The sequence below is a fragment of the Oncorhynchus mykiss genome, chromosome 27, assembly GCF_013265735.2.
Source record: "Oncorhynchus mykiss isolate Arlee chromosome 27, USDA_OmykA_1.1, whole genome shotgun sequence".
Taxonomy (NCBI): Eukaryota; Metazoa; Chordata; class Actinopteri; order Salmoniformes; family Salmonidae; genus Oncorhynchus; species Oncorhynchus mykiss.
Genome location: NC_048591.1, coordinates 22,780,222 through 22,808,219, shown reverse-complemented (window position 1 = coordinate 22,808,219; position 27,998 = coordinate 22,780,222). Strand labels below are relative to the sequence as shown.

The 27,998-nt window shown below is 42.2% G+C and overlaps 1 protein-coding gene across 2 annotated transcripts; it reads left to right on the top strand.

Annotated features, from left to right (window-relative positions):
- The first annotated feature begins 36 nt into the window (after nucleotides 1–36).
- On the top strand, nucleotides 37–27,909 carry zbtb16b (zinc finger and BTB domain containing 16b). 2 transcript variants are annotated; one of them, XM_021588035.2, is made up of 8 exons: nucleotides 37–214; nucleotides 634–747; nucleotides 3,430–4,711; nucleotides 9,484–9,584; nucleotides 12,231–12,317; nucleotides 23,917–24,087; nucleotides 25,496–25,663; nucleotides 25,830–27,909. In XM_021588035.2, the coding sequence occupies exons 3-8, from the start codon at nucleotides 3,525–3,527 to the stop codon at nucleotides 26,057–26,059; spliced, it is 1,944 nt and encodes a 647-aa protein (XP_021443710.1). In that variant the 5' UTR covers nucleotides 37–214; nucleotides 634–747; nucleotides 3,430–3,524; the 3' UTR covers nucleotides 26,060–27,909. The 2 variants fall into 2 exon arrangements, with proteins under 2 accessions (XP_021443710.1, XP_021443711.1); XM_021588036.2 differs by lacking the exon at nucleotides 634–747 and having other exon boundaries at nucleotides 38–214.
- Nucleotides 27,910–27,998: the final 89 nt, after the last annotated feature.

Below are 27,998 nucleotides of genomic sequence, written 5' to 3'. Positions count from 1 at the left end.
TGAGGACTGTTGCCCTGTAGATGTCTCTCTTTCCAGCCTTGATAGAACCGGGAACAGAGGACAATCATTCAAAGCTGTGACGTCGCCTGGGTGATGATTTGCCTACTTGGAGTGTGGATGAGTTTGGAGCGGGTTCTGTGAATTGCCTTGCCATTATGTTGCCTGAATGTTAAAGCAATCAACCGGCTAAGTGAGGACATAACAGGCCACTAAGGTAAGGGGAATTATAGTGAAAAATATTGCAAGAATACTGCCATTGCACAGGTGATTCGAATATACTTTCTGAAATAGCTATTATTCAACCTATTTGCAATTCATGGACAATGTTAAATTATTCGTTGACATATTTATTAAATGGCATTCCCTTTTTGTTATTGTATACGTGTTCGCATTTCCGAAAATGTTATTGAGCCTAAAGTTTCTCCGCAGTTAGTGTAACAGGGATTTAAAAACTTGACTGCTTAGTATGCTCGCGGTACGATCAGACAGAGAGAGACGTGACTGAGCCGTGATGTGCGGTGCGCCCAGGCTATATGTTGTTCCTATACAGTTTAACATTATGGCGATAGTGAATTATTTCATGTTTAGAGATTTAGTGACTATATCATTTTAAATGCTGGTGTTTTGGGGTAGGAATTCGTGATTCCATCAAAGCTCCGTTTGCACCTGATGCGCTCTGTTGCTGAACTACCCAGGCTGAGTTTCAGCATTACCCATCAAGTGGATATGGGTCAGTGGTCACTGAAGGTCAGAAAATACAACCAATAATCATGTAACTATTTGTTGTAGCATTTATTTATATGAGCTATATTGGTTTAAGAGTGGCCACCCCTAAAAACATTACGCCTTGATCACACCGACAGTGTCTGCGCAAAATGATACCATATCTCGATACACAGTACCAGTCAAAAGTTTGGACACACCTACTCATTCAAGGGTTTTACTTTATTTTTACTATTTTCTACATTGTAGAATAATAGTGAAGACATCAAAACTATGAAATAACACATGTAATCATGTAGTAACATAAACAGTGTTAAACAAATCCAAATATATTTTATACTTGAGATTCTTCAAAGTAGCCACCTTTTGCCTTGATGACAGCTTTGCAAACTCTTGGCATTCTCTCAACCAGCTTCATAAGATAGTTACACGGAATGCATTCCAATTAACAAGTGTGCCTTGTTAAAAGTTAATTTGTTGAATTTCTTTCTTTAATGTATTTGGGCCAATCAGTTGTGTTGTGACAAGGTAGGGGTGGTATACAGAAGATAGCCCTATTTGGTAAAAGACCAAGTTAATATTAGGTCAAGAACAGCACAAATAAGAAAAGAGAAACACCAGTACTTTATAAGACATGAAGGTCAGTCAATCTGGAAAATGTCCAAAACTTCGAAAGTGTCTTCAAGTGTAGTTGCAAAAACCATCAAGCGCTATGATGAAACTGTCTCTCATGAGGACCGCCACAGGAAAGGAAGACCCAGAGTTACCTCTGCTATGATGAAACTGTCTCTCATGAGGACCGCCACAGGAAAGGAAGACCCAGAGTTACCTCTGCTATGATGAAACTGTCTCTCATGAGGACCGCCACAGGAAAGGAAGACCCAGAGTTACCTCTGCTATGATGAAACTGGCTCTCATGAGGACCGCCACAGGAAAGGAAGACCCAGAGTTACCTCTGCTATGATGAAACTGTCTCTCATGAGGACCGCCACAGGAAAGGAAGACCCAGAGTTACCTCTGCTATGATGAAACTGGCTCTCATGAGGACCGCCACAGGAAAGGAAGACCCAGAGTTACCTCTGCTATGATGAAACTGGCTCTCATGAGGACCGCCACAGGAAAGGAAGACCCAGAGTTACATCTGCCGCAGAGGATAAGTTCATTAGAGTTACTAGCCTCAGATTGCAGCCCAAATAAATGCTTCACAGAGTTCAAGTAACAGACACATCTCAACATCAACTGTTCAGAGGAGACTGTGTGAATCAGGCCTTCATGGTTGAATTGCTGCATAGAAACCACTACTAAAGGACACCAATAAGAAGAAGAGACTTGATTTGGCCAAGAAACACGAGCAATGGACATTAGACAGGTGGTCTGATGTCAACATTTTGGTCTTTGGTCTGATGAGTCAAAATTTTGTTTCCAACCGCCGTGTCTTTGTGAGACGCAGAGTAGGTGAACGGATGATCTCCACATGTGTGGTTCCCACCATGAAATATGGAGAAGGAGGTGTGATGGTGTGGGGGTGCTTTGCTGGTGACGCTGTCTGTGATTTAATTAGAATTCAAGGCACAATTAACCAGCATGGCTACCACAGCCTTCTGCAGCGATACAACATCCCATCTGGTTTGCGCTTAGTGGGACTATCATTTGTTTTTCAACAGGACAATGACCCAAAAAACACCTCCAAGCTGTGTAAGGGCTTTTTGTCCAAGAAGGAGAGTGATGGAGTGCTGCATCAGATGACCTGGCCTCCACAATCACCTGACCTCAACCCATTTGAGATGGTTTGGGATGAGTTGGACCGCAGAGTGAAGGAAAAGCAACCAACAAGTGGGAACTCCTTCAAGACTGTTGGAAAAGCATTCCTCATGAAGTTGGTTGAGAGAATGCCAAGAGTGTGCAAAGCTGACATTAAGGCAAAGGGTGGCTACTTTAAAGAATCTAAAATAAAGATATATTTTGATTTGTTTAACACTTTTTTGGTTACTACATGATTCCATATGTGTTATTTCATAGTTTTGATGTCTTCACTATTATTCTACAATGTAGAAAATAGTAAAAATATAAACAAACCCTTGAATGAGTAGGTGTGTCCAAACTTTTGACTGGTACTGTATATCATCCAGCAGTGCTAATTTCTCGATCACACCGACAGGGTTTGCATTTCGGGAACACCAGAAGTACATTCATTTCCAATGGAGTGTTACGTTTGCCTTACAGCATTACGTTGCAGAGGCAGTTGCAGTGCATTCTGTTTGGTGCATACTTTCGACAGAAATGGTAGCAGAAGGTGAATGTTTAACTTTTGTATACTATTTTGCGCAATTAAGCTGTAGGTGTGATCGAGGCATAATGTCTGCTAGCAGCCTATGGCATGTAGGCATATGTAACCAGTCTCAAACAGACTTCATGGGGCATTGCTGGATTTGGGGAGCCTATAAATCCCCTGTGTTTGCTTCCAGTGTATTTCCTTATAGTGACATATTACTTACTATACAATATCAACATTTTAGCCCAGTCCCTGACATTTGGTCATCCAGTGCTAAAGTATTATTACTTTTCCCTCTACAATTGTGGAACATGCAAGATATTGACACACAACATAATTCTAATGTTTTTACAAACACCATGGCAATCAACCAGACCATTCTTCATTACCATGGTCTGAGATGTAATATTTCATGTGGTTTCTCCTCTATCTAGACTTATAGACACACTGAAGGAAAGCAGGTGGGATAGAACACACCTCATGCGTGGGCTCAGAGAGGGTCCGAGGCTGTACGGATCATCTGACTAAGATGGGTGTTCTCCAGCTCCACAACCCCACCCTCCCCGCCACGCTCCTGCACAGGGCCAATCATATGCGTCTGTCGGGAACGCTGTGTGACGTCATCATCACGGTGGATGGCCAGGAGTTCCCGGCCCACCGCACCGTCCTGGCCTGCACCAGCAAGATGTTTGAGATTTTATTCCACCGCAGCAGCCTGCGCTACGCCCTCGACTTCCTCTCCCCCAAGACCTTCCAGCAGATCCTGGAGTATGCCTACACGGCCTCCCTGCAGGCCACGGCCGAGGACCTGGATGACCTGCTGTATGCCGCTGAGATCCTGGAGATCGAGTACCTGGAGGAGCAGTGCCTCAAGGTCCTGGAGACCATCCAGTCAGAGGAGAAGCAGGACCACCTGAGTCTGAGTGGGAGGAACCACGGGTCTGGAGAGAGTGAACAAAGCAGGGCAAGGCACTGGAGGAACATGCTAATCTCCAAGAAGCATTCCATGCAGGAGGGTGGTATCAACCCCACCGCCCTGCACCACCTGGCACTGTACCACATGACTGACAGGAGTCCCTCTGGGCCAGGGGGACTACCTATGGGGCTCCCTGTAGCCAGCCCAACACAAGATGGAGGGGTTAGTCTGGAGGGCCTGGGTCAGTCTCCACTGCAGTACAGCCTCAATGGAGCCCAGGAGCCCTTCCTGCCTCTGGCTAAGAGGATAAAGACAGAGGACAATAACATGCAGGTGGATGAAGCCAATGGCCGGTCCAACAACGGAGGGGAGGGGGGCTGTGAGTCGGACCAGCCAAGAGAAGAGGGCCCGGGGACCCCCCAAAGAGGCAGTGTCATCACATCTGCTAGAGAGCAGCACTCGGGCCAAGAGGAGGGGGGCATAGTGGGGAACAACTCTCCTCTGGACAGTTTCCCTGGGCTGGCTGAGAAACACCTGGCCTCCCTCTACTCCTCCATGCCCTCCAACCACATAGGGGAGGTGGGGCTGCCTATGCCCATGTCGGTGGCCCCTTCCCTGGCCATGTCCCTGGACCTGAGGGCCTATGGGGGGCTCCTGAACCAGGGCCTGCTCCACAGGGAGATCCTCAGCAGGCTGGGACAGTTTGCAGCAGGGATGAGGCGGGAGGGCCAGAGTCAGACTCAGAACATTGGGGACTGTGGTCTCCAGCTGCACGACAGAGAGGTCATGGAGCAACACAGGTAGAGCACATAGTTTAGCTGACTGCATACACCACTCACTGTTATATTTCTAGGGGTATACAGGTATAATGGATATCTAGGTATTATTGAAGGAGGTATTTTGTTGGAGAGTGAAACAGCATTTATTTTAGCAGAATGCAAATTATTATAATGTTGTGATAATTTAGTAAATGCTGGTAATCAAAGTAAATTGCAATTCGCTTATGTCACCTCTTCACCCACAAAGTGTTCTGTCTGGTCACTCACTATACACTAGGAGGTCTGTGAGAGACAGACGGAAGGATGTGGAATGTGTATGTGTGTGTGTGGTGAGTCTGGAGTCGCCATGCTAAATGGTTAATTGTTTTGTTAGGATGTGAAGGAAGAGATAAATTGTAGTGTACAACTTCTAATTTAAAGGTTGCCGTTTTTTTTTTGGTCTTAATTAACTTTTAACACATTAAAAGACTTCAAAGGAAAGAGCTGGGAGCAATGATATTAAGTATGTTAAATATGTTTAAAAAGACACCTGCTCTTGTGCCTGAATAGAAGGATTTCATAAGAGGTATGAAATAGGTCTTTGTTGGCAGCTTAGCAGACATGGTGTGGCATAATGAAGCTGTTTACAAAGTTGCAAACATTTTCGCAATTCTGTAAGATAATTTTTTATTAGATGTGCCTCGTACTTAAAACTGTCTCTGAGTGCATTTGGTATGCATTCCTTTGCATTAGTGAGGAGGGAGGAAGGAGAGTAGCTTGCCTGTACAGAGATCTAAAGGCTTCTCAGCATGTGAAGGTAGACGCCACTGGTTGATGGTTTAACCAGTGGCTGAGGGTTTAAATAGGTTTGTGGGTCTGGACTAGTGTAACGGTTTTCTTCTTCCTCTGACGAGGAGTATGAAATATCGGACCAATGCGCAGCGTGGTAAGTGTCCATAATATATTTAATAAACTGAACACAGAATACAAAAGAACAAGAGAAATAAATTAAAACCCGAAACAGTTCTGTATGGAAAACACAGGTACAGAAAACAACTCCCCACAACTCATAGTGGGAAAAACAGGCTGCCTAAGTATGGTTCTCAATCAGAGACAACGATCGACAGCTGCCTCTGATTGGGAACCATACCAGGCCAAACACAGAAATACAAAACATAGAAATACAAAACATAGAATGCCCACCCCAACTCACGCCATGACCAAACTTAAACAGAGACATAAAGGAACTAAGGTCAGGACGTGACAACTAGAGATTGGTGGGTTTAAACTAGAGCTTGGTGGGTTTAAACTAGAGGTTGGTTGGTTTAAAGAGGATGGTGATTTTAGACTAGAGTTGGTGGATTTAAAGAGGTTGGTGGATTTAAAGAGGTTGGTGTATTTAAAGAGGTTGGTGGGTTTAAAGAGGTTGGTGTATTTAAAGAGGTTGGTGGGTTTAAAGAGTTTGGTGGGTTAGACTATAGGTTAGTGGGTTTAAAGAGGTTGGTGGGTTTGAAGAGGTTGGTGAGTTTGAAGAGGTTGGTGGATTTAAAGAGGTTGGTGGATTTAAAGAGGTTGGTGGGTTTAAAGAGGTTGGTGGGTTTAAAGATGTTGATGGGTTTAAACTGGAGGTTGGTGGGTTTAGACTAGAGGTTAATGGGTTTAGACTCGAGGTTGGTGGGTTTAAAGAGGTTGGTGGGTTTAGACTAGCGGTTGGTGAGTTTATAGAGGTTGGTGGATTTAAATAGGTTGGTGGGTTTAAAGATGTTGGTGGGTTAGACTGTAGGTTGATCAGTTTAAAGAGAGTGGAGATTTTAAACTAGAGGTTAGTGTGTTTAGACTAGAGGTTAGTGTGTTTAGACTAGAGGTTGGTGGATTTAAATAGGTTGGTGGGTTTAAACTAGATATTGGTGGGTTTAGGAGGCTGGTGTATTTAAATAGGTTGGTGGGTTTAAACTAAATGTTGGTGGGTTTAAGAGGTTGGTGTATTTAAATAGGTTGGTGGGTTTAAAGATGTTGGTGGGTTAGACTATAGGTTGGTCTGTTTAAATAGGTTGATGAATTTAAAGAGGTTGGTGATTTTAGACTAGAGGTTGGTGGGTTAGACTATAAGTTGGTTAGTTTAAATAGGTTGGTGTATTTAAAGAGGTTGGTGTATTTAAAGAGGATTGTGATTTTAGACTAGAGGTTGGTGGGTTAAAGAGGATGGTGATTTTAGACTAGAGGTTGGTGGGTTAAAGAGGTTGGTGTATTTAAAGAGGTTGGTGAGTTTAAAGAGGTTGGTGGGTTTAAAGATGTTGGTGGGTTAGACTAGAGGGTGGTCAGTTTAAAGAGGTTGGTGATTTTAGACTTGAAGTTGGTGGGTTTAAAGAGTTTGGTGGGTTTAAAGAGGTTGGTGGGTTTTAGACTAGAGGTTAGTGCGTTTAGACTAGAGGTTGGTGGGTTTAAATTGTTTGGTGGGTTTAAACTAGATGTTGGTGGATTTAAAGAGGTTGGTGGGTTTAAAGATGTATAGTCTAACCCACCAACATCTTTAAACCCACCAACCTATTTAAATACATCAACCTCTTAAACCCACCAACATTTAGTTTAAACCCACCAAACAATTTAAACCCACCAACCTCTAGTCTAAACGCACTAACCTCTAGTCTAAAACCCACCAACCTCTTTAAACCCACCAAACTCTTTAAACCCACCAACGTTGGTCAGTTTAAAGAGGTTGGTGATTTTAGACTAGAGGTTGGTGGGTTTAAATAGGTTGGTGGGTTTAAAGAGGTTGGTGGGTTTAAAGAGGTTGGTGGGTTTAGACTAGAGGTTGGTGGGTTTAAACTGGAGGCTGGTGGGTTTAGACTACAGGTTGATGGGTTTAGAATAGAGGTTGGTGGGTTTAGACTAGAGTTTGGTGAGTTTATAGAGGTTGGTGGGTTTAAAGTAGATGTTGGTGGGTGTAAACTAGAGGTTGGTGCGTTTATTGAGGTTGTTGGGTTTAGACCAGAGGTTGTGGATTTAAATAGGTTGGTACGTTTAAACTAGAGGTTGGTGGGTTTAAACTAAAGGTTGGTGAGTTTAAAGAGGATGGTGAGTTTAAAGAGGTTGGTGAGTTTAAAGAGGATGGTGAGTTTAAAGAGGTTGGTGGGTTTAAAAAGGTTGGTGGGTTTAAAGAGGTTGGTGGGTTTCGACTAGAGGTTGATGGGTTTAGAATAAAGGTTGGTGAGTTTAAAGAGGTTGGTGAGTTTAAATAGGTTGGTGAGTTTAGACTAGAGGTTGATGGGTTTACACTAGAGGTTGGTTGGTTGGTTGGTTTAAAGAGGTTGGTGGGTTTAAACTAGAGGTTGGTTGGTTTAAAGGGGGTGGGAGGGGGGTCCACAGGTCTACAGACAGGTGCACAGGTCCCATAACTAAATCAATCAACCAAGCCATCATCAGTATCAGAGCACCAACCTCTACCCTTTCTCCTCCCACGCAGATGGCATTTCAGGCCTGTGCCACTCCGGGTTTTGAATGAGCCTGATGACACAGAACATCCAGTAATGTGTTAGCTAGCCAATGCTCAGTCATGGATATAGGCAGAGGTTTGAAGGTTGGAGGAGTTGTAATGAAGTTAGTCAATGTCAGGAGACAGGTCACTGAGCATCATCCACCTCAGTCACATTGACATTTCTGAGTGAAGAGAACAGGGAGAGAGAGATTAAGTGAATTATCTAAAGGAGAAAGCTAGGAATTGTATGAGGTGTCTGGTTTATAGTGAATCTCTCTAGTTTTCTGTTGAAAATCCTCTTTTCTGTTTTATATTTTGATGTACTTCGTGGGTGTTCTTGATTTAATTGAAGAGAGTTTTGTTGACATAATATTTTATTGGTACTATATATTAGATTATCTGTCCTTTGACTGTGGTCTGTTTATAACTGTCTAGAGGACTGCTGTCTGGCCATTGTGCTGCAGAGGGGAATATTAGGATAATAGTACAGATGATGCCTCGCATGACTGAACGTGTGTGATATGATATGATGGGGTTTGCTGCAGGCAGAGCGGCGAGTCCTTTTTTGTACTTGTTATGAGAGGATTGCCTGTCTGGTTTGCATGTGTATATGTGTGTGTCTGTGTTTTTGTCTGTGTGTGTATGTGTACGTGTGTGTTTGTTTTTTTGTCTGGGTCTGTATGTGTATGTGGGTGTTTGTGTTTTTGTCTGGGTCTGTATGTGTATGTGTATGTGGGTGTTTGTGTTTTTTGCACGTGGGTGTTTGTGTTTTTGTCTGTGTCTATGTGTACGTGTACGTGGGTGTTTGTGTTTTTGTCTGTATGTGTACGTGGGTGTTTGTGTTTTTGTCTGTATGTGTACGTGGGTGTTTGTGTTTTTGTCTGTATGTGTACGTGGGTGTTTGTGTTTTTGTCTGTATGTGTACGTGGGTGTTTGTGTTTTTGTCTGTATGTGTACGTGGGTGTTTGTGTTTTTGTCTGTATGTGTACGTGGGTGTTTGTGTTTTTGTCTGTATGTGTACGTGGGTGTCAGCACGTTTATTTGTATTGTGTTTCTAAAATTATCCCTGAAATTTCTATTGTCTGTTCTCCTTTTGCATTCGTACAGTGTGATACCGTGTGACTCACAACTCTTAGAGACCTCTCAACTCTAATGATGCAGCAGTACAAAGAGAGGGTTGCTTTCATGATGGAATGAAACATGCTTTTCTCTACAAGGACAATGATGCCTCTGCCTTTTGAAAACACTTCAGAGAAAAGCACCAAAACGTTTTAGAGCCCAATGTCTGCTATTTGTGTGACCTCAGTCATTGGTTCATCCCAGTCCTTTCTCCCCACAGGAAGCTGCACAGTGAAGGAGAGAAGGAACACGGCTGTGAGTTTTGTGGCAAACACTTCATGGACAGTGTACGGCTCAGGATGCACATGCTCTCTCACTCAGGTAACGCTGCCATATCATGCCAATAATAGAGTACATTCCATTTACAATACCCATAACAGGACTGTGCTGTTTTCACATGCACCAGTTCATGATGTCACACGTATATTAGAAGAGGGAGGAACATGAGATATGTGTTAAAGGAAAGAGGCTTCTTCCTGTCTGTCGCCTGTCTGTATGTGTCAGTTCTTCAGGGTCTCTGTCTTCTCTTTGTCTTCTCTCTGTTGTATCTGTCTGTGTGTGTGTGTGTTTTCGGAGAGTCTGTCTGGCTCCTCGCCAGCTCTGTCCCTCTGAGTGATGACATCATCAGGTGCCGGCAGGCCTGGGTGTTCTGCCAGTGTTCCGAAGCGTGTGTGATGGCTCGCTCGCAGATGTGTGTCCAGGAACACACTGTACCCAAACTGCGACTTAATCAGACTTGACTGCTCTCCCAGCCACTTTATCCAAAATAGAGCAGGAGAAGGGGAGGGGAGAAGGCGGAGAGAGGGGCTAAAAATGAAACTAAAATATAAACAGAAACTCCACTCTGATGTTAGGAAGAATAGACACAAGGAATGCTATACCTCCCTGGCTTTCCTCTCCTCTGATATCTGTAAAAGTGTTAGGAGATGACAGACGGCTGACAGATGAGAGGTTCCCTTTCTCCAAACAGTGCTCATAAACTACCTGACCTCCTCACAGTAGACATATTTTAAATCCAGGTGTAGATTTAATGATGAGTTTGAAATTCCATGTTTGGAACTCCGTGATGGGAACACAATAGCTGCATCAGGTCTAGACACATTCTACTAGTTGGCTAACGGCTACTCTCCTTTACTCATCCTGTCTGCATCGGTATGACCTGATGAGACATACTGGCTATAGTGTGTGTTATATAGGCCTGTTACACATCATTTAGATACTTTGATCTTTCATTACAAAATAGATTTCTGAAACCTTCTTTCATCTGGTTTGTATTCACACACAAAATATATAGCCTCTGTATTGTACAAAGAAAGAGAGTTTGATCTTATTTCATTGTCATTGTGTGTTGCCGTATAGCCCATAGCAGCCTTTAGATCCTCTGTTGGTTGCTAAGGAGCCAGTGCGCCACAGCTCTAATGGGCTGATTTGGTATTCAGCTCGATGCTGGCTCGTATTTTGGTATGCCAGACAAAGTGTTTTGATGGAGGGCTATTGCAGCCGCGTCTGGAGACAGTTTGATGGTTTATGGATGAGAGCACACTCCATGCCTTTGACGGCACAAGACAATGTTCTCTTCTTCCCTAATCACACACAATCTCCCAACAGCACAACATGACACACTGGACACACTGTCACAGAACGTAACACATTGGACACACTATCATAGAACATAACACAGCCAAGGACAGCCCTGCAGTACATCACAATACACCTAGGTAAAGGCTACATAGTATGCTGAAATGTTTTGTTTTCACGAAAATGTTCAAGGATCTGAAATGAGGTGAAATCTGTGGATGAGGTGGTTGTAGCTAGCTACAGCACTGGGACTAGTGCAGCTGTACAGGGAGGTGGGGAGAGTTGAAAGAGGACTACATTTAGGCTGTAGCGCTCCCAGTTTCCAAAGCTTGTGGGCGTTTTAATGAGTCATTTTAACTTCATTTAAAGCCAGCTGAGCAGAAAATAGATCAGTGAATAAGCCCTGGGCCAGTATGGATCTGAAACCGATTTACATCTCACCGAGAGCCAGCCCACATCCAAACAGCTGGGAGTGTATATTCAGAGTGTGTGTGTGTGTGTGTGTGTGTGTGTGTGTGTGTGTGTGTGTGTGTGTGTGTGTGTGTGTGTGTGTGTGTGTGTGTGTGTGTGTGTGTGTGTGTGTGTGTGTGTGTGTGTGTGTGTGTGTGTGTATGCATGTACTCGCCCTCACCCACTGTGTGCAGTATCACTATTTGTCAGAGCAACTGGCATCTCCTATAGCTGAGTGGTGTCATTGCCCTTGTCTCCTCTGATCTCTTCATAGGAACAGACAAGGGCATTCTAAAGGTGAGCAGGGTGCTGTGTGTTACTGAGGGAGATGGCTAGGGAGTGTTGACTCTGGAGGGTTTCTGATAAAGGCCTATGCTGCGGGCTCAGAGCAGAGCGTCTGCTGTGCACAGAACACCCAGTCCTTTTGTGGCAACTCAGGTAGACAGGCTGCACACTGTTCAGAGCATGATAACAGGGTAAATACAACTCTTCAGCTAAGCTCCTCACTGTGGAAGAGAGAGGCCACGGAACACTGTCTGGTGCCTTTGTTTGGCCAGAGTTGTGTTTTTTCCACTGGGTTTTGTTCTTTTGTACTGTGTGTGACTCCTTATGTAACTGTAAACAACCAAAAGTGTTTACAGAAGAGAATGGGTACTTAGGGACTTTTAAATAGAGCAGCTTTCTCACCTATAAAAAATGTGGTTTGATTCTGAAATAAAAGTGCAGCTTTTATAGCCATCTGAGATTCAGATGTTGATTGATTGCCATAACCATAAATTCAAATTCAGTTGCACCCTCTACAACATGGTTCAAATAATTTTGTACAAGTTGCTGGCTGTTTTCTCATACTGTATACTTGAATGTTTACATCTCACAAAATAATGTACACCAAATGTTGAGCGTTTGATGATGACACATGACTGTGATTTCCCCCTGCAGCTGGAGCTGAGGCCCTGGTGTGTGATCAGTGTGGAGCTACATTCTCTGCTGAAGATGCTCTGGAGGCCCACAGACAGACACACACAGGTACTGTCTTTCACACACACACACACACACACACACACACACACACACACACACACACACACACACACACACACACACACACACACACACACACACACACACACACACACAGGTAACACCCACAGGCAAACATAGCTCACGGATGAAAACGTGCAGGGACCCAATGACAGACACTCATTCACCGCCCTTAAACAAGCAGGCTACAATTGACAGGATACTGTTTGAGGTCCGTATTTGTAATGTATTCTGTCTCTCCTGCTGCTCATTCAAAAAACGTTTAATAAATATATGGCTATGGGGATGAACATTCTTGTCATTGTGCTGGCAGGGTTAAACTGTCCCTGTCATGTTGCTCCATAATTGATCAACGAGGACGGGAAGGCCCTCTCAGATATCACCCACTTATATCTCCTGGCATCCCATCTGGGTGCGTGCCTATTTACCACAGGGCTGGCAAGCCTGACACACCAGGCACGCCTAGGCCACACTGCAAGTACATGATATTGTCATAGATATGCCATGCATCTAGGCTATGTGCGTGAGGAGCTGAGAGGGTATTTACTCTATTGCTCAGACTCACATCAACAACTTGAATCAACACATTTTGTTTGGGAATGATCTCATGGTGATAGACTCTAGTATTTATCCTCTACAGCTCAGAAGATAATGGACATCAGTGCCTGTGAAGTATTCTGAAACACAATGGTTCTAAATAGCTAGACGCTCCTCTAATCAACTGACTGAGTATCTCCTATTGAAGTTATACAAGTGAAGTTGAAGTCAAAGCTGCCTGTATATATTCCAAATATTCAGACCCTCTCCCAGTGCCTGAATCCTAGTCATTGCAGTATCTAAATCAAACTCTACCTTTAATGATCTTAAACTAACCCTACAGTCGATCCACGCTGAGTGTCTGAATCCACACCTTTGCTGCTACTGTCAGAGAAAACTGATAACCCGCTTCGAAGCGTTGGGATGTAACTGTAACTCCAGGTGCCACACACAGTATGAATAGTTAATACCTGGAGACATGGCGGGGTGTTAACGAGTTTCTGCCTCCTCTCCCTCAGGTTGTAAACATCCAGGGCTCAGTTGTTGGCCTGGCAGCGTATCTAGTACAGGGTACAGGAGGGCATTACTCACTCATTTTGTCATCATCTCAGCTTGGTCTGGTGTGACACATGACCTTCTTACTGCTACTTTGTACTCACAGGCTGTGCACTGACCAGAATAGTATGGTTTATTTGAGCTGTTTGGTGGTTTTAGGGAATTCAGTTCCAGTGGGCATTCTCTTTTACAATATGCATTCAATGTACATTATAATCCTTCAAGTGTTTTTATACTTTCAACTTCTGCACTCAAAAAGATGTTGCATAAAGCTTATTTCTTAAAATATATATATATATATATTTATATTCTGACGTTTCTGCTTATTTCAGTGTGTAACCTATGAACTGAAGAAGGATTCATGGGTTTTACAGACCAACCAAACTTTTGGGAGAGCGCTATGGTCCTCTTTTGATTATACTTTCAACACATTCTAGGTTTATAACCTTTGAGATCATTGGCTGAATGAATCTTGTTACCATGGCTTTGTATATCGCCATGTGACAGTATGCCAGTAAGCCAAACAAGTTTCCTCTTGGCACATTATCACAGGTCAGACCTTAGCAGCTGTAGCCCTTTAGTTTACTGATCCAGCCTCCTCAAGAAGGAAGACACCCCTACTTGACAAAGACCTTGTTGGCTCTCATATCGATCACACTACAGGGACTGCAATGCAGAACCTAGCTTATTTCCAGTGAGTGAGAGTGTGTTTTGGCAATGTGAATGTCAGAGGCGAGTGGCCGTGGGTTGGCGTTATGGGAAGGGGGTGAGACCGTGTGGAAGGGGCTGGTTAAGGGGGAGTTCCTGAGGGCATTGGTTGCGAGGGTTGGTGGCATTGGATGCAAGGACTCCCAGGAAAACAACATCATGTGCTGCTGTTTACTCAGTCCCCACCACAGCCCTCTCTGTCACAGTCTCCGTTCGCTCTGCCTCTGACCTACTTGTGAGTGCCCAAAATAAAATAATGGAACCGTCTCAAAACCTCTCACCCAACAATGACTTTATTTCATCAGACCATGTTAGCAAAGTTCTCTGTGGTGTCATCTTGTTTGAGCAGTTTTGGAAAAACCGAGGAATTTGAGCAAATCATAGAGCATAGAAATGGACTGGATATGGTGCAGAAGATAGTGGCTAGCCATTCTGCCAAAATGCCTGCAGGAGAAGGCCCTAAGAGTGCTGTCTTTGTGTGTTCTTACAAACAGCTGCCCTTAAACTACACGTTAACACTTCCTCTGCTGAATGTGGCGATTTTAACATGAATGGCGATTTTAACATGTAAATCTTGGTGGAGCAAAAAAACAAATGTGGGATGCATGCCAGCAAAGCCACTACACAACACAACACAACACTAAACAATACATTAATTGTGACAAACAGTGCCCACAAACTGTTAGGGTCCGTATAGCAGTCCCAACACAATACCACTGCTAAACCTGGCTTTCAGCGGAGCCTTATCTGGCAGCGAAACAGTTCATTCAGCATAATGCACTGCTTTAAAAAAAACAGCTGATATGGCTTACTTGTTTAAACAAATGTGGTTTCTACTGACAAATAAGATGTACAAACTATGGCATAAGGGGACAACAAGCAGATAAGAGGCAATCTGTAATGTCAATTAAGACATTATTGAGCGAGCGACGACGGACGTAGTCAATATAACTATTTGTTCAGCACTTTTGAAATGTAGAGCGACAGAATTCAGAACATGGGCCATTCTTAGTGTTCTCCCTGTACACAAGTCAGAACTGTAGGATAAATAAAGGGGGCAAATAAACAGACAATGAAAGCTCTTACAATATTCAATGATTACATTTCTCTAAAACTGGTTATAGGCTACATGTGCACCACCAAGTTAGAACAGTAGGCGAAATTAAGAGGAGAAAATAGACCAAATTATTAGGGTGAGGCACATTGAACGCCATTTGGGTCTTTGGGTGTCAAAAAAGATACACGTCATATAACACCATTTGACCCTTAAAGCTGTACAAAAAAAGTTAGTAAACAAGCACACACCGGCCCGGAACGATGTGTTTACAATACCGCCTTGGTGAAAATAGACCAAATTATTAGGGTGAAGCACATGAGCTACATGGGTATTCACCCACTTGGCATTTTACCTATTTTATTGCCTTACAACCTGAAATTAAAATAGATTTTTGGGGGGGTTGTATTGTTTGATTTACACAACATGCCTTCCACTTTGAAGATGCAAAATATTTTTTATTGTGAAACAAACAAGAAATAAGACAAAAAAACTGAAAACATGAGCATGCGTAACTATTCATGTTTCCCCTTAAACCACTCTAGTGTTGCTTTAGCAGTATGCTTGGGGTCATTGTCCTACTGGAAGGTGAACCTCCATCCCAGTCTCAAATCTCTGGAAGACTGAAACAGGTTTCCCTCAAGAATGTCCCTGTATTTAGCTCCATCCATCATTGAAAAACATCCCAATGCTGCCACCACCATGCTTCACTGTGTGGATGGTGTTCTCGGGGTGATGAGAGGTGTTGGGTTTGCACCAGACATAGCATTTTATTTGATGGCTAAAAAGCTACATGTTAGTCTCATCTGACCAGAATACCTTCTTCCATATGTTTGGGGTAGTCTCCCACATTATTTTTGCTGAACACCAAACATGTTTGCTTATTTTTTTTTTTAAGCAATGGCTTTTTTCTGGCTTAAAGTGGTCCTATGGACAGATACTCCAATCTCCGCTGTGGAGCGTTTGCAGCTCCTTCAGGGTTATCTTTGGTCTCTTTGTTGCCTCTCTCATTAATGCCCTCCTTGCCTGGTCTGTGAGTTTTGGTGGGCGGCCCTCTCTTGGCAGGTTTGTTGTGGTGCCATATTCTTTCAATTTTTTTTATAATGGATTTAATGGTGCTCTGTGGGATGTTCAAAGTTTCTGATATTTTTTTATAACCCAACCCTAATCTGTACTTTTCCACAACTTTGTCCCTGACCTGTTTGGAGAGCTCCTTTGTCTTCATGGTGCCGCTTGCTTGGTGGTGCCCATTGCTTAGAGGTGTTGCAGACTCTGGGGCCTTTCAGAACAGGTGTATATATACTGAGATCATGTGACAGATCATGTGACACTTAGATTGCACACAGGTGGACTTTATTTAACTAATTATGTGACTTCTGAAGGTAATTGGTTGCACCAGATCTTATTCAGGGGCATTGCAAAGGGAGTAAATACATATCACTTTTCAGTTTTTTATTTTAATCTTTTTTTAAACAAGTTGTGTTTTGTTCATTTCACCAATTTGGACTATTTTGTGTATGTCCATTACATGAAATCCAAATAAAAATCCAAAATAGGCAAAACACCAAGGGGGACGAATACTTTTGCAAGGCACTGTACACTTAGTATTACCTTCTTAGCTACAGTATACATATCTCCCTGGCATATTACATCATTTATGCAGCAGCATACAGTACATTTTTGGATTAACGTTGTTGTGCTGTGCTTGAACATGAAAGTGGCGAGGTGGTCCTTCCAGGGCAAATTTTGTCATTAAAGAGAAAGATGCCAGATTTACAATTCTGAGTTGAATGACCGTTCAAAACATATTTTCCCAGTTTGAGCTGTGCATTCCTGACTTCCCAGTTGCAATGCTTGCAGTTAGCCACTGTCACTGATTCCTTCCAAACCACTCATTGTTGAATTTGCAATCTCCAAACTTTTGTGATATGTTTATGTCCAATGGCCGATGAGCACTGATACGTTTTATCTATATTTTCTCTTCATTATTTCTCTTCATATGACAAGGATTAAAAAGCATTTGCCAGTAGACTTGATTCATGATGATGACTGCTAGCTAATGAACTTAAGCCTTCTTGGAAGGGCACTTGTAATATAGCTTTATGGCAGCACCCAAAGGGCTGAAATGTTGGATGTCTACCCTTTCTAAGGACTTAAGCTTGGCGATTGAGTAAGGTCCCCATGAGTGACAGAACACTGAGCCAATTACGGCGCAATGCTCCTATTTTCTGCTGGCCCGCCCCACCACCACAGAAAGCACTGAGCTAGGCTGAAACACCTGTATTTGGAGCTGCTTTACTCAAGAAAACAAAAAAGAGACCATGTTTCTATGTAGCTTTGTTAACGCAATTATATATATTTTTTACATTGTTTGCAAACTGATATTTGACACGTATTAATGCCAAAATAACATGCAAAACAGGCAAGCCCCCCCAATTTGTATATATATACAAGTGTATATATATATATATATATATATATATATATATATATATATATATATATATATATATATATATATATATATATTTTTTTTTTTTTTAACAAAAAAAATTGTCTCTGCCCCACCTGCCCTGAGTGACAGGTCGCCACTGCACATAACCCCTATTATACAGAGAACACATCCTACTCCATCACACGTTATTGTTTATTCAATACTGCCTCAGTGCATAATGAAATAGACCTCATCTAATTGCGCAATAATTATTGTGCAAGCTGCTTTCACAATAATGAATATGCAATCGGTTGAAATGTATACCCCTTATTCCACTTAGAATAGCTAATCAGTGGTACAGATCTTCATCTACTGAGTCATACTGTACTCTACTTATACACCAGTCTATTTTCCTGGCCTCTAGCTATTTTGGGTTGTGTACACAGTACACACTGCCTAGTGCTGGCCTCTACTCTGTCTGGTGAATGCTATTGGGAAAATATGCAAAAAATGTTTGAATCCAAACTATAGATTGGAGACAGCAGGTGACCTCAATGAAATGGGCCATGGAAGATGGAATGGTGGTTAAACACCAGCAACGTATCTCTTGTTGCATTAATTATTGAGCTGGTTGTTCCTCTCTCTGGTAGATTAGCAGTCTGCTGACCAGTGGCTGGCCTACTTGGAATCATCTGAGGTCCTGTATGGTTACTGTCTGTCTTTAGGCCTGTCATAACATTTAGCCTACGGGACCCAATCTGAACTAAGTGAGCAAAATTGGTTGTAAAACATCTTTCCTGTGTCTTTTCAATGTCTTTTTTAACCACAAAGACATATTTCCAACATATTGAGCTCATAGGGAAGGCACAGGGTTTTCCCCCTGCAGGTCTGGTGCTCATTGCTCAGTGTAATGTACATAGTGTATATGTGTAACTGGGTCACAGGGGCAGCTAGTGAGTGAACATGCTCAGGCGAGCCATACTAGGAGTTTTACTCATAGCACCTTCATGTTGAGCCAATCAGTTATAGCTCCTTTCAGTGAATCTGACTTAATCCAATAAACATGCTCTTTGAAGAGTGTGACATAGTACTTACAACTCTTTCACCGTTCTTAAGAAAATGAGCTCTATAACCATTCACATCTTCTTTTGTATACGGGTTTAAAGGAGCAGTCCATGGTTGCTTTGTAGTTATGGTGAGACCTGCACAGAAACGTGCTGTTAACACAGACCAATGAGGTTAGATGGAGATCTGTGGTGCACTAAACCTAAAGACAGAGAACGTTGCATAGATCTGTATAAACATTATGCAATCCCTTGTTCAATTTGTACTGGGGTTACTGTAGGATTCTCAGGGTGAGGAAACCTTTGTTGGTCTTTAGAAAAGGAATAGGCTTTGCTTATTTGTGAATGGAGGGATTAGTTTGAACACTTCACCCCAAGGAGGACCATGATTCAATCTGGTTGCCTAGAGACATGTTTTTGTCTGTTAAGCCACTTCGTCTGTGTTCCCTGCCTTAGTTGGACTATTGACTGGCTGTTAAATGCTCCCATGTCATGTTCTGATCTGATGTCTGATCTGATAAACGATTGACGTTTAATTAAACTACCAGGCTGATATTCTCTTCCCTTCTCCTAGCTAGACATTCTCCTGGCTCCTTTTTTTTCAGATTGGAACATAGGAACTCTGGAATTAGTTTAGTTCTGTGTACACTGTCTAAAGTTTACAGAGAGAAACTCAACTGAAGTTAAATAATCTTTCTCTGTGGAATGTCTGCAAGGTCCCTCCCCTGTGTGACTCAATAGTGAGGCACAATGCTCAGTCAGCCATCCAGCCTTTGAGGAATACCATTGATTACATGGTGTTTACCACATTGAGGACCTAGGGTCAAGAGGTCAGAACACCAAATCCCATTCTCTTTGTCTGGTTAAGGTTGAGAAAGCAGGCTGCAGTGGGGGCAGTGGGGGCAGTGGTATGCCTATTTGAGATCGTGTTTTCTTACAGAAGGGCTACTCTGCACTAAGGAGGAAAGCCTTCTGGAAAAGGCTGCTGTGAAAGCAAGTGTTTTTGTGTGAAAATGAACAGGGTGCACTGGTGCAGGTAGTCATCAAACTAATGAAAGTCAGCATATATTATTATATTATACATACTGTTTGTGCTGCACTTCTGTCTCTGTCACTTTTATCTACTGCTGTTATTTAAGGGACTACATTGCCTTGCAAATGTATTCATCTCGTTGGTGTTTTGCCTATTTTGTTGCATTACAACCTGTAATTGAAATGTATTTTTATTTGGACTTCCTGTAATGGACATGCACAGAATAGTTCAAATTGGTGAAGTGAAATGAAAAAAAAGACTTCTTTCAAAAAATGCAAAAAAATATAAACTGAAAAGTGGTGCGTGCATATGTATTCACCCCCTTTGCTATGATGCCCCTAAATAAGATCTGGTGCAACCAATTACCTTCAGAAGTCACATAATTAATTCAATAAAGGCCACCTGTGTGCAATCTAAGTGTCACATGATCTCAGTATATATTCACCTGTTCTGAAAGGCCCCAGAGTCTGCAACACCACTAAGGAAGGGGTACCACCAAGCAAGCGGCACCATGAAGATGAAGGAGCTCTCCAAACAGGTCAGGGACAAAGTTGTGGAGAAGTACAGATCAGGGTTGAGTTAACTTTGAACATCCCACGGAGCACCATTAAATCCATTATTAAAAAATGGAAAGAATATGGCACCACAACAAACCTGCCAAGAGAGGGCCGCCCACCAAAACTCACGGACCAGGCAAGGAGGGCATTAATCAGAGAGGCAACAAAGAGACCAAAGAAGGCCTGTGGGAGACTCCCCAAACATATGGAAGAGGGTACTCTGGTGAGATGAGACTAAAATGTAGCTTTTGGCAATTAAGGAAAATGCTATGTCTGGCGCAAACCCAACACCTCTCATCACCCGAGAACACGATCCCCACAATGAACCATGGTGGTGGCAGCATCATGCTGTGGGAATGTTTTTCAATGACAGGTACTGGGAAACTGGTCAGAATTGAAGGAATGAAGCATGGCGCTAATAACAGGGACATTTCAGTCTTCCAGAGATTTGAGACTGGGACAGAGGTTCACCTTCCAGCAGGACAATGAGCATACTAAGCATACTGCTAAAGCAACACCAGAGTGGTTTAAGAGGAAACATTTTTAAATGTCTTGGAATGGCCAAGTCAAAGCCCAGACCTCAATCCAATTGAGAATCTGTGGTATGACTTAAAGATTGCTGTACACCAGCGGAACCCATCCAACTTGAAGGAGCTGGAGCAGGTTTGACTTGAAGAATGGGAAAAAAAACAGTGGCTAGATGTGCCAAGCTTATAGGGACATATCCTAAGAGACTTGCAGCTGTAATTGCTGCAAAAGGTGTCTCTACAAAGTATTGACTTTGGGGGGGGGGGGGGGGGGGGGGGTGAATAGTTATGCACAATCAAGTTTTCAGTTCTTTTGTCTTATTTTTTGTTGTTGTTTCACAATAAAAAATATTTTCCATCTTCAAAGTGGTAGGCATGTTGTGTAAATCAAATTATACAAACCCCCCAAAAATCTATTTTAATTCCAGGTTGTAAGGCAACAAAATATGAAAAATGCCAAGGGGGGTGAATACTTTTGCAAGCCACTATTTGTATTGGTGCTTCTGTAATTGTCTTTCAATGAAGTTGAGTTGTTACTGGTAACTAGTGTATTATTCAAGGTGTTGTCACTGGATGTGGGACTGAGATCATTGTTAAGCGAGAGCATTTGTTTTGACAGTTTTACATTATTTTCATGGCAGTGGGATGAGAGGCTATTGACTGAGCATCTGAGTGTCTTGAAGCAGGAAATGACAAGCAGAATAAGAATGAATCCAGACTGTTTAATGGTTTAGTTATCAAAATAGGCCGAACACAGACTTATGGGAATGGTCATTAAATTGACATTTTGAGAATGAAGGAATGAGAAGATTTGAGGAATGACAGCGCATGTCAGAATGTTGATACTGGGTGAGAAAATGTACTAAGGAAAACATTTGATCATACAGAAGTAACTGATGGTGCTGTATCACTTGGGGTCTCCTCCAGCATGTTGGAGAAGAGTAGAGAGCACTCCCCCTGCTGGCTGCATTGAGATTGTATGGCTTGACACTTGTCTTAGATTATTGTTCATGTTATACCACCGGGTAAAGCAGCACAGAATGGATTCAGTAGTTCCTAAAGGTCTTTTTGCTTTTTAGGATACATCTCTATTTAGCGTAGACTTTTGGTGCATTCCAGTCAAGGCTATTCTTCTTTAGAAATAATCAGAAACCAAAGAAAGTAGATTGTCAGCTGGACAGTGAGACTTGACAGAGAAACGTTCCTGTCTAGTTAGGGTTTGGGGCGGTACAGGGAAGATCTTTTGTCCATCAGTAAAACATTGTGATCCGTGGATGAGAAAAGCCCTGATCATTAGGCTTATACACAAAGCCTGGGAGTGTAGGAGTTGCATGAGGAGCCTATGACTAATGGGCCGAGCCATTGGGGGTCTGTACCACATTGTGTTTCTATTGTGAAGATAGATGGCCACTGGAATAAAGCTAGTGAACAGGTGCAGTGCATTCCAGTAGGCTCGCTCTCTGATGTATGGTGTGGAGTGGAGAACATCTCTCATCTTCTCTCTTCTTTGTTAATGAGTAGAAATAATGCTAAATTCTCTTAGTGCCGTTTAGGGCAAACCACAGCAAGCTCATAGCCTACTTTAATTCCATCAAGTCCCATGATCAATATCTAATAACGAGAGAGAAAAGAAAAATAACACAGATGCATGTAATCTTAGAAATATCCTGAATATTAGTAACACAATTCATCCTATAAATTAGGCCTGATGTAAGCGAGGCCTTTCACGTTGTGTATTCCCAGTCATTTGTGAAGAGGACCACGTGTAATGTGAGGCACTTAGATACTGACTGACTTCTTCAGAGTAGGTTATGTAGTCATTCAATAAGTGAAGTGTACCTATGAATCATCATGACTAAAATAAAAGGAAAATGTTGGATTTTAAAAAAAAATGTATATTGCAGGAAAATGGTAAACAATAGAGAGATGATGTGATTTATTGATGAAATTAAATTAATGATTGAATATAAATATCCTTGTCTGTTAACTTGATTGAACTCAAAACACTCTGAAAATCTCCTGTCTTAGTATGAGTGTGCTGTATCTCATTCCCTGCACTAATTCCAATTTAATTGCCAGTTGCCTCAAGGCACTTCAATAACAGTAACAAATGATTTGATTTAGTGGACCTCATCAGACTGCATTTTAAATGCAACTCAGCAACCCCACTTGAATTCCAATGAAACGCTGGCATAGCCTCCTGTTTACTAATGATCCACCGCTGGAGATGTCTGATTGAATCCCAGTCGTGAGCGATGGGACCTGCGTTGTAAATGATCCTCAACCCGAGCAGACAGAAATACCGACCTCATAACCTAACATTAACCACCTCTCTGCAAGACTCGTACATTATTATCAGTGGAATTGATTACTGATGATTCAGTCCTACCTCACATTTGAATTTTCATGAGCGGGATAAGCAAAGGGGTCATTGAATTGTGATAAGAAAATATAAGAACCCTGTATATTGTGTGTGAGAATTTAATGGTGGTTCTTCACAGATCCTGTGTGAGTAAAACTAGCCTGTGTTTTCCTATCTGTATTCCGCTCCACTCTCAGCGCAACAGGAGAGCAGCCCCAAAGTGATGCCAGGTCACACACGGGATTAAAAGGATTGTGTTTTTCCTGCAGTCCTGCCTTTAATGGCTTGATATCGCTACTTAACATTCAGCACATAGCTCATAGTGTAGGCATCGTTCAGGGTGGAGCTGCTATCAGCCTCTCTCTGTGAACAGACACAGACGACTCCAGAGGCTGCTGGAGCACAGGCTTGATGGGGATTGAAAATAATAATTCCTCTTTTAACATCAGATAAGGAGAAGGCATTGATTATGTGATTGACAGTTCTAGCATCCTGTGTATTGCGTAAAAAATACATCTCTCAAAGACAATGACTTCCAAGCCAACGTCAATCAGAAAAGTGTATAAAGTCAAACTGAATGTATTTCACGCCTGTCAGGGGGGTTAGTTTAGGTAGAAACACTTTGCTCTTTGAAAGAAGCGTTCTCCTCAGAACACTCAGAGTCTCAGGCTCAGAGTTGAGTGACCCAGTTTCCCCACTGAGTGTATGTTTGGTCCTGAAATAACTGTGTCTGTGTCTCTGTGTGGTCTCCAGGGACAGACATGGCAGTGTTCTGTCTGCTGTGTGCCAAGCGGTTCCAGACCCAGAAGGCTCTGCAGCAGCACATGGAGGTTCATGCAGGGATGCACAGCTACATCTGCAGCCACTGTGACCACCCCTTCCCCAGCCACACCACCCTCAAACGCCACCTGCGGTCACACACAGGTAAGGACTGCATCTGTGTCCATTGTCATCTTCATCATCCCCATCATCATCACCACTACTGTTTTCATCATCATCATCATCACTGTTTTCAACATCACCATTATCACTGTTCTCATCATCATCATCATCGTCACTGGTTTCATCATCATCATCATCACTGTAATCAACATCATCATCATCACCACTGTTCTCATCATCATCATCATCATCATCATTACTGTTTTCATCACAATCATCGTCATCACTGTCATTTCCATCAACATCATCGCCTACTCTAACACACAATCCAAAGCTGCAATGAGATTCCCATAAACCTCAAGCCTTTAATCCTTAAATACCTTGAACTACTACTTCTCTCTTGGCACTAGACTGAAGTAGCATAAGACCATAGTTTTTCAATTACAGTCAGTTTCACTAATTTGATCATGTCTACATTCACTTAACGTTAATAAACTCCGCAATGATTCACTTTCCTGATGACAGCAATGCTCCAATATGGCCAGTATTATGTTTGAGGCTATTTTATCCGGTGGATGTTTTTAGGTTCTTAGACACAGCCTTCTAGGCCCCTGTGATTCATGTCTGTCATTTCTACTGCAGTTCACCCCAAATGACAGAGCAAACCGAAATAAATATCTAAAGAACAGCAAATGTCTGTGTTATTCTCTGAGAGTTAGTCAGTGGTGCCCTAAGGGTGGGGGAGAGGGAGGGGGGGGGGGGGGGGGGGGAGGTTTTTACTGAAAGGTTGCCCCCTTCTTCAGATCCACGTCTATATTGAATAAAAACATAATTGATATGAAGAGACAGAAGGGAATCGGAGTTTGCCCATCGTTGTGTGTCTTGTTTATACCACGGTCATCTTGGTAGTGTCATTGTGTAAATGTCATGTGTCTTGTAGCATGGGGGGGCTTTGTGAAGCACCAGGCTATAATGAGCAGTGCAGTGTATTGTCCCACTTGGCTGTTGCTGTGGACACTGAGCTAATGAGACACATAGGTCATTGCAAATGACTCAAAGCCACAGCCTCAGAGAGAGATGGATTAACTATGGAGACCCACATGTCTGGAAGACTTTAGCTGTCAGCAAGCAGCCAGATGGAGTGCCATTATTATCATAACATTATTATATACAGTATATTATATTATACTATATTATTATTAAATATATCTGAAAGCACAATCTTTTTTTCAGCCTGATATGCAAGAAGGTTCTGATTTTATAGACCTGTACAGCTACATCTATCATATGCAAGTAGTAGTCACGTTAAAATATCTTTCTATCTGTCTTTGATCCCATTTCTTTGCTGATGAGTGGAGGCCTACCTGAACCGTTTGATACTGTTTAGCATTATGACACCTGTGATGTGTGTCCAACCTTTACCCAACCTGTGTCTAACCTGTGTCTTCAGGTGACCACCCGTTTGAGTGTGAGTTCTGTGGGAGCTGTTTCAGGGACGATGGCATGTTGAGGGGACACAAACGCATCCACACGGGAGAGAAGCCATACGAGTGTAATGGCTGTGGCAAAAGGTTCAGCCTCAAGCACCAGCTGGAGACCCACTACCGCGTGCACACAGGTTAGAGAGCAGTGTCTGGCCGTAATAATAACACACTCCCACTTTAGGTTGTTTTGTGTTCATAACAGCATACACACAGGTCAAACCAATGTGTGTCAGATAGTACCACCGGTTTTAGCATATAGTCAAGGAAAGGTTTCACGACTATGCCGTTGTATTCCTATAGGCGAGAAACCATTTGAGTGCAAGATCTGTCACCAGCGATCCAGGGACTACTCTGCCATGATCAAGCACCTGCGCACCCACAACGGAGCATCGCCCTACCAGTGTACCATCTGCCAGGACTTCTGCCCCAGCCTGGCAGCCATGCAGAAACACATGAAGAGCCACAGACCCGAGGATGTGCCCCCGGACTGGAGGATAGAGAAGACCTACCTGTACGTATGCTACGTCTGAGCAGGTCTTAGACACTAAGACACACTATCCTAGGAGTGGACAGGTTTTTCATCGTATTCTTTCCTCTAAAGAAGAGTAAGTTGATCATTTCTGTGGTTTGATTGGTTTTATCACTGCGTATGTGTTGAAGACTGAAAGACTACTGGTCAGGTTACCACAGCAGTGAAAGTGTTATCTGTTATTACATCAAACCTGCGTATGTGTTGAAGGCTGAAAGACTACTGGTCAGGTTACCACAGCAGTGAAAGTGTTATCTGTTATTACATCAAACCTGTGTATGTGTTGAAGACTGAAAGACTACTGGTCAGGTTACCACAGCAGTGAAAGTGTTATCTGTTATTACATCAAACCTGTGTATGTGTTGAAGACTGGGAGACGACTGGTCAGGTTACCACAGAAGTGAAAGTGTTGCACTAGAAGGGATATTGAGTTCTATCTGCTGTGACTGTGATTGTGAGATGTAGAACCCAACTTCTCTGGTATAATTGCAATACTATACTACATAGATTGATTGCGATAAACAATAATTTCCTGGCTTATTATTTCCTGTTATAGATTTTTTGGGGTGTTGTTTGTTTTCTGCATGTTTTACTTGAATGTTGTCCATATGCTTGATTTAATTTGTGTCTTATTTTTCAGTGCGCATATTACGCATATGATTTTCCTTACCTGTCAGTTAGTCTGTCTGCTCATGCTGATTGACAAGCATTAAGGTGCAACAGGTTTTGATATTTATGTTGTGCATCGTTTTTGTTACCAAATAGGTGTTGGTTATTTTGACCCAACCTCAAGGCCGTTTATTTTGTTATTAGAATAAGTGCTACCTCTTCAATCTTCAACTTTTGCACAGAGGCAATAGCACATCTTACAACTGGTGTTTTTCATCGTGTTTTCATCCATCATCTGTAGCTTTAACTTCAAATGTCCTTTTATATTGGCGAAGCGGCTTGAAATGTTCTGAGAATGAATTAATGGAATTGATTCGGACGGTTGCCTGTTGGGTGGAAAAAAAGATTTGAAAGTCTTTAAAGTGACTTTTCTGTGTATCATTTTTTATAAGTTGAATTATAGCAGTCTGTTAAATCACAGAATTCGATTTTTCTCTAAGTGATGAAAAACACATCAAATCTGAATAAAAGTGTTGGCTTTTTTTACTAAACGTGAAAAGAGTATTCTGTAAAGTTAAATGGCTAAAAGCAGGTTATCGTCAGTTGTCTGTTGCTGTAAATGTGATTGTATCTTATTCCTAGACGAGAGCCAGATGAGGGATTCTCTGATTTAAATATGTTGTATTTTTGTATTACAGTGATCTGCAATTTGTTTACATTTGATTTGATTTAGGAAACATATTTTCTTGTGTGTTTTGTAAGTCTCTGGAGTCTGATTTGAGTAAGAGCCCTCCCTGTGCCTCTTTTATAAATGGAGAATAGATGTGCTGAATACATGAACACAGTACATGTATGTTGTATTGATCGTTGTTGTTCCTGGTTGTTTGTTTATTGCTAGTGAAGAAATGACTTTCACTGCCATGCCGTAGTAGACCCTATTGTCTAAACATTGTAATTTGAAACAAGATACTTCTAATGACTATGGTATTATGCCCCAGGCACCTCATGCCTCAAAGCAACGAGTGAGATTTTCTTTCAAAATGTTCTGTCATGTCAAAGTAAAATTTGGATTGTGAATTCATCAAATGGGAAAAATGCACAGAAAACACAGAATACATAGTGGTATTGTTAATCATCTTTATAAAGCTAAACGTTGGGCATAATATGGGTCTAACACTATGGCCTTCTAGAACAAACAGCCAGCACTCAGTGCCATGAAAACTATTAAAAGTATCAACTCATCTTCACTGTACTGCTTTCTATTCTATACTGAACAGATACATAAACGCAACATGCAACAATTTGAATGATTTTACTGAGTTACAGGTCAT

Excerpts from the sequence above, each read along its gene's own strand:
- zbtb16b (XM_021588035.2), top strand. The coding sequence starts at position 3,525 with ATGGGTGTTCTCCAGCTCCACAACCCCACCCTCCCCGCCACGCTCCTG. Across the intron at positions 9,585-12,230 it reads GCACATGCTCTCTCACTCAG|CTGGAGCTGAGGCCCTGGTG; the intron begins GTAACGCTGCCA and ends TTCCCCCTGCAG. Across the intron at positions 24,088-25,495 it reads CCACCTGCGGTCACACACAG|GTGACCACCCGTTTGAGTGT; the intron begins GTAAGGACTGCA and ends CTGTGTCTTCAG.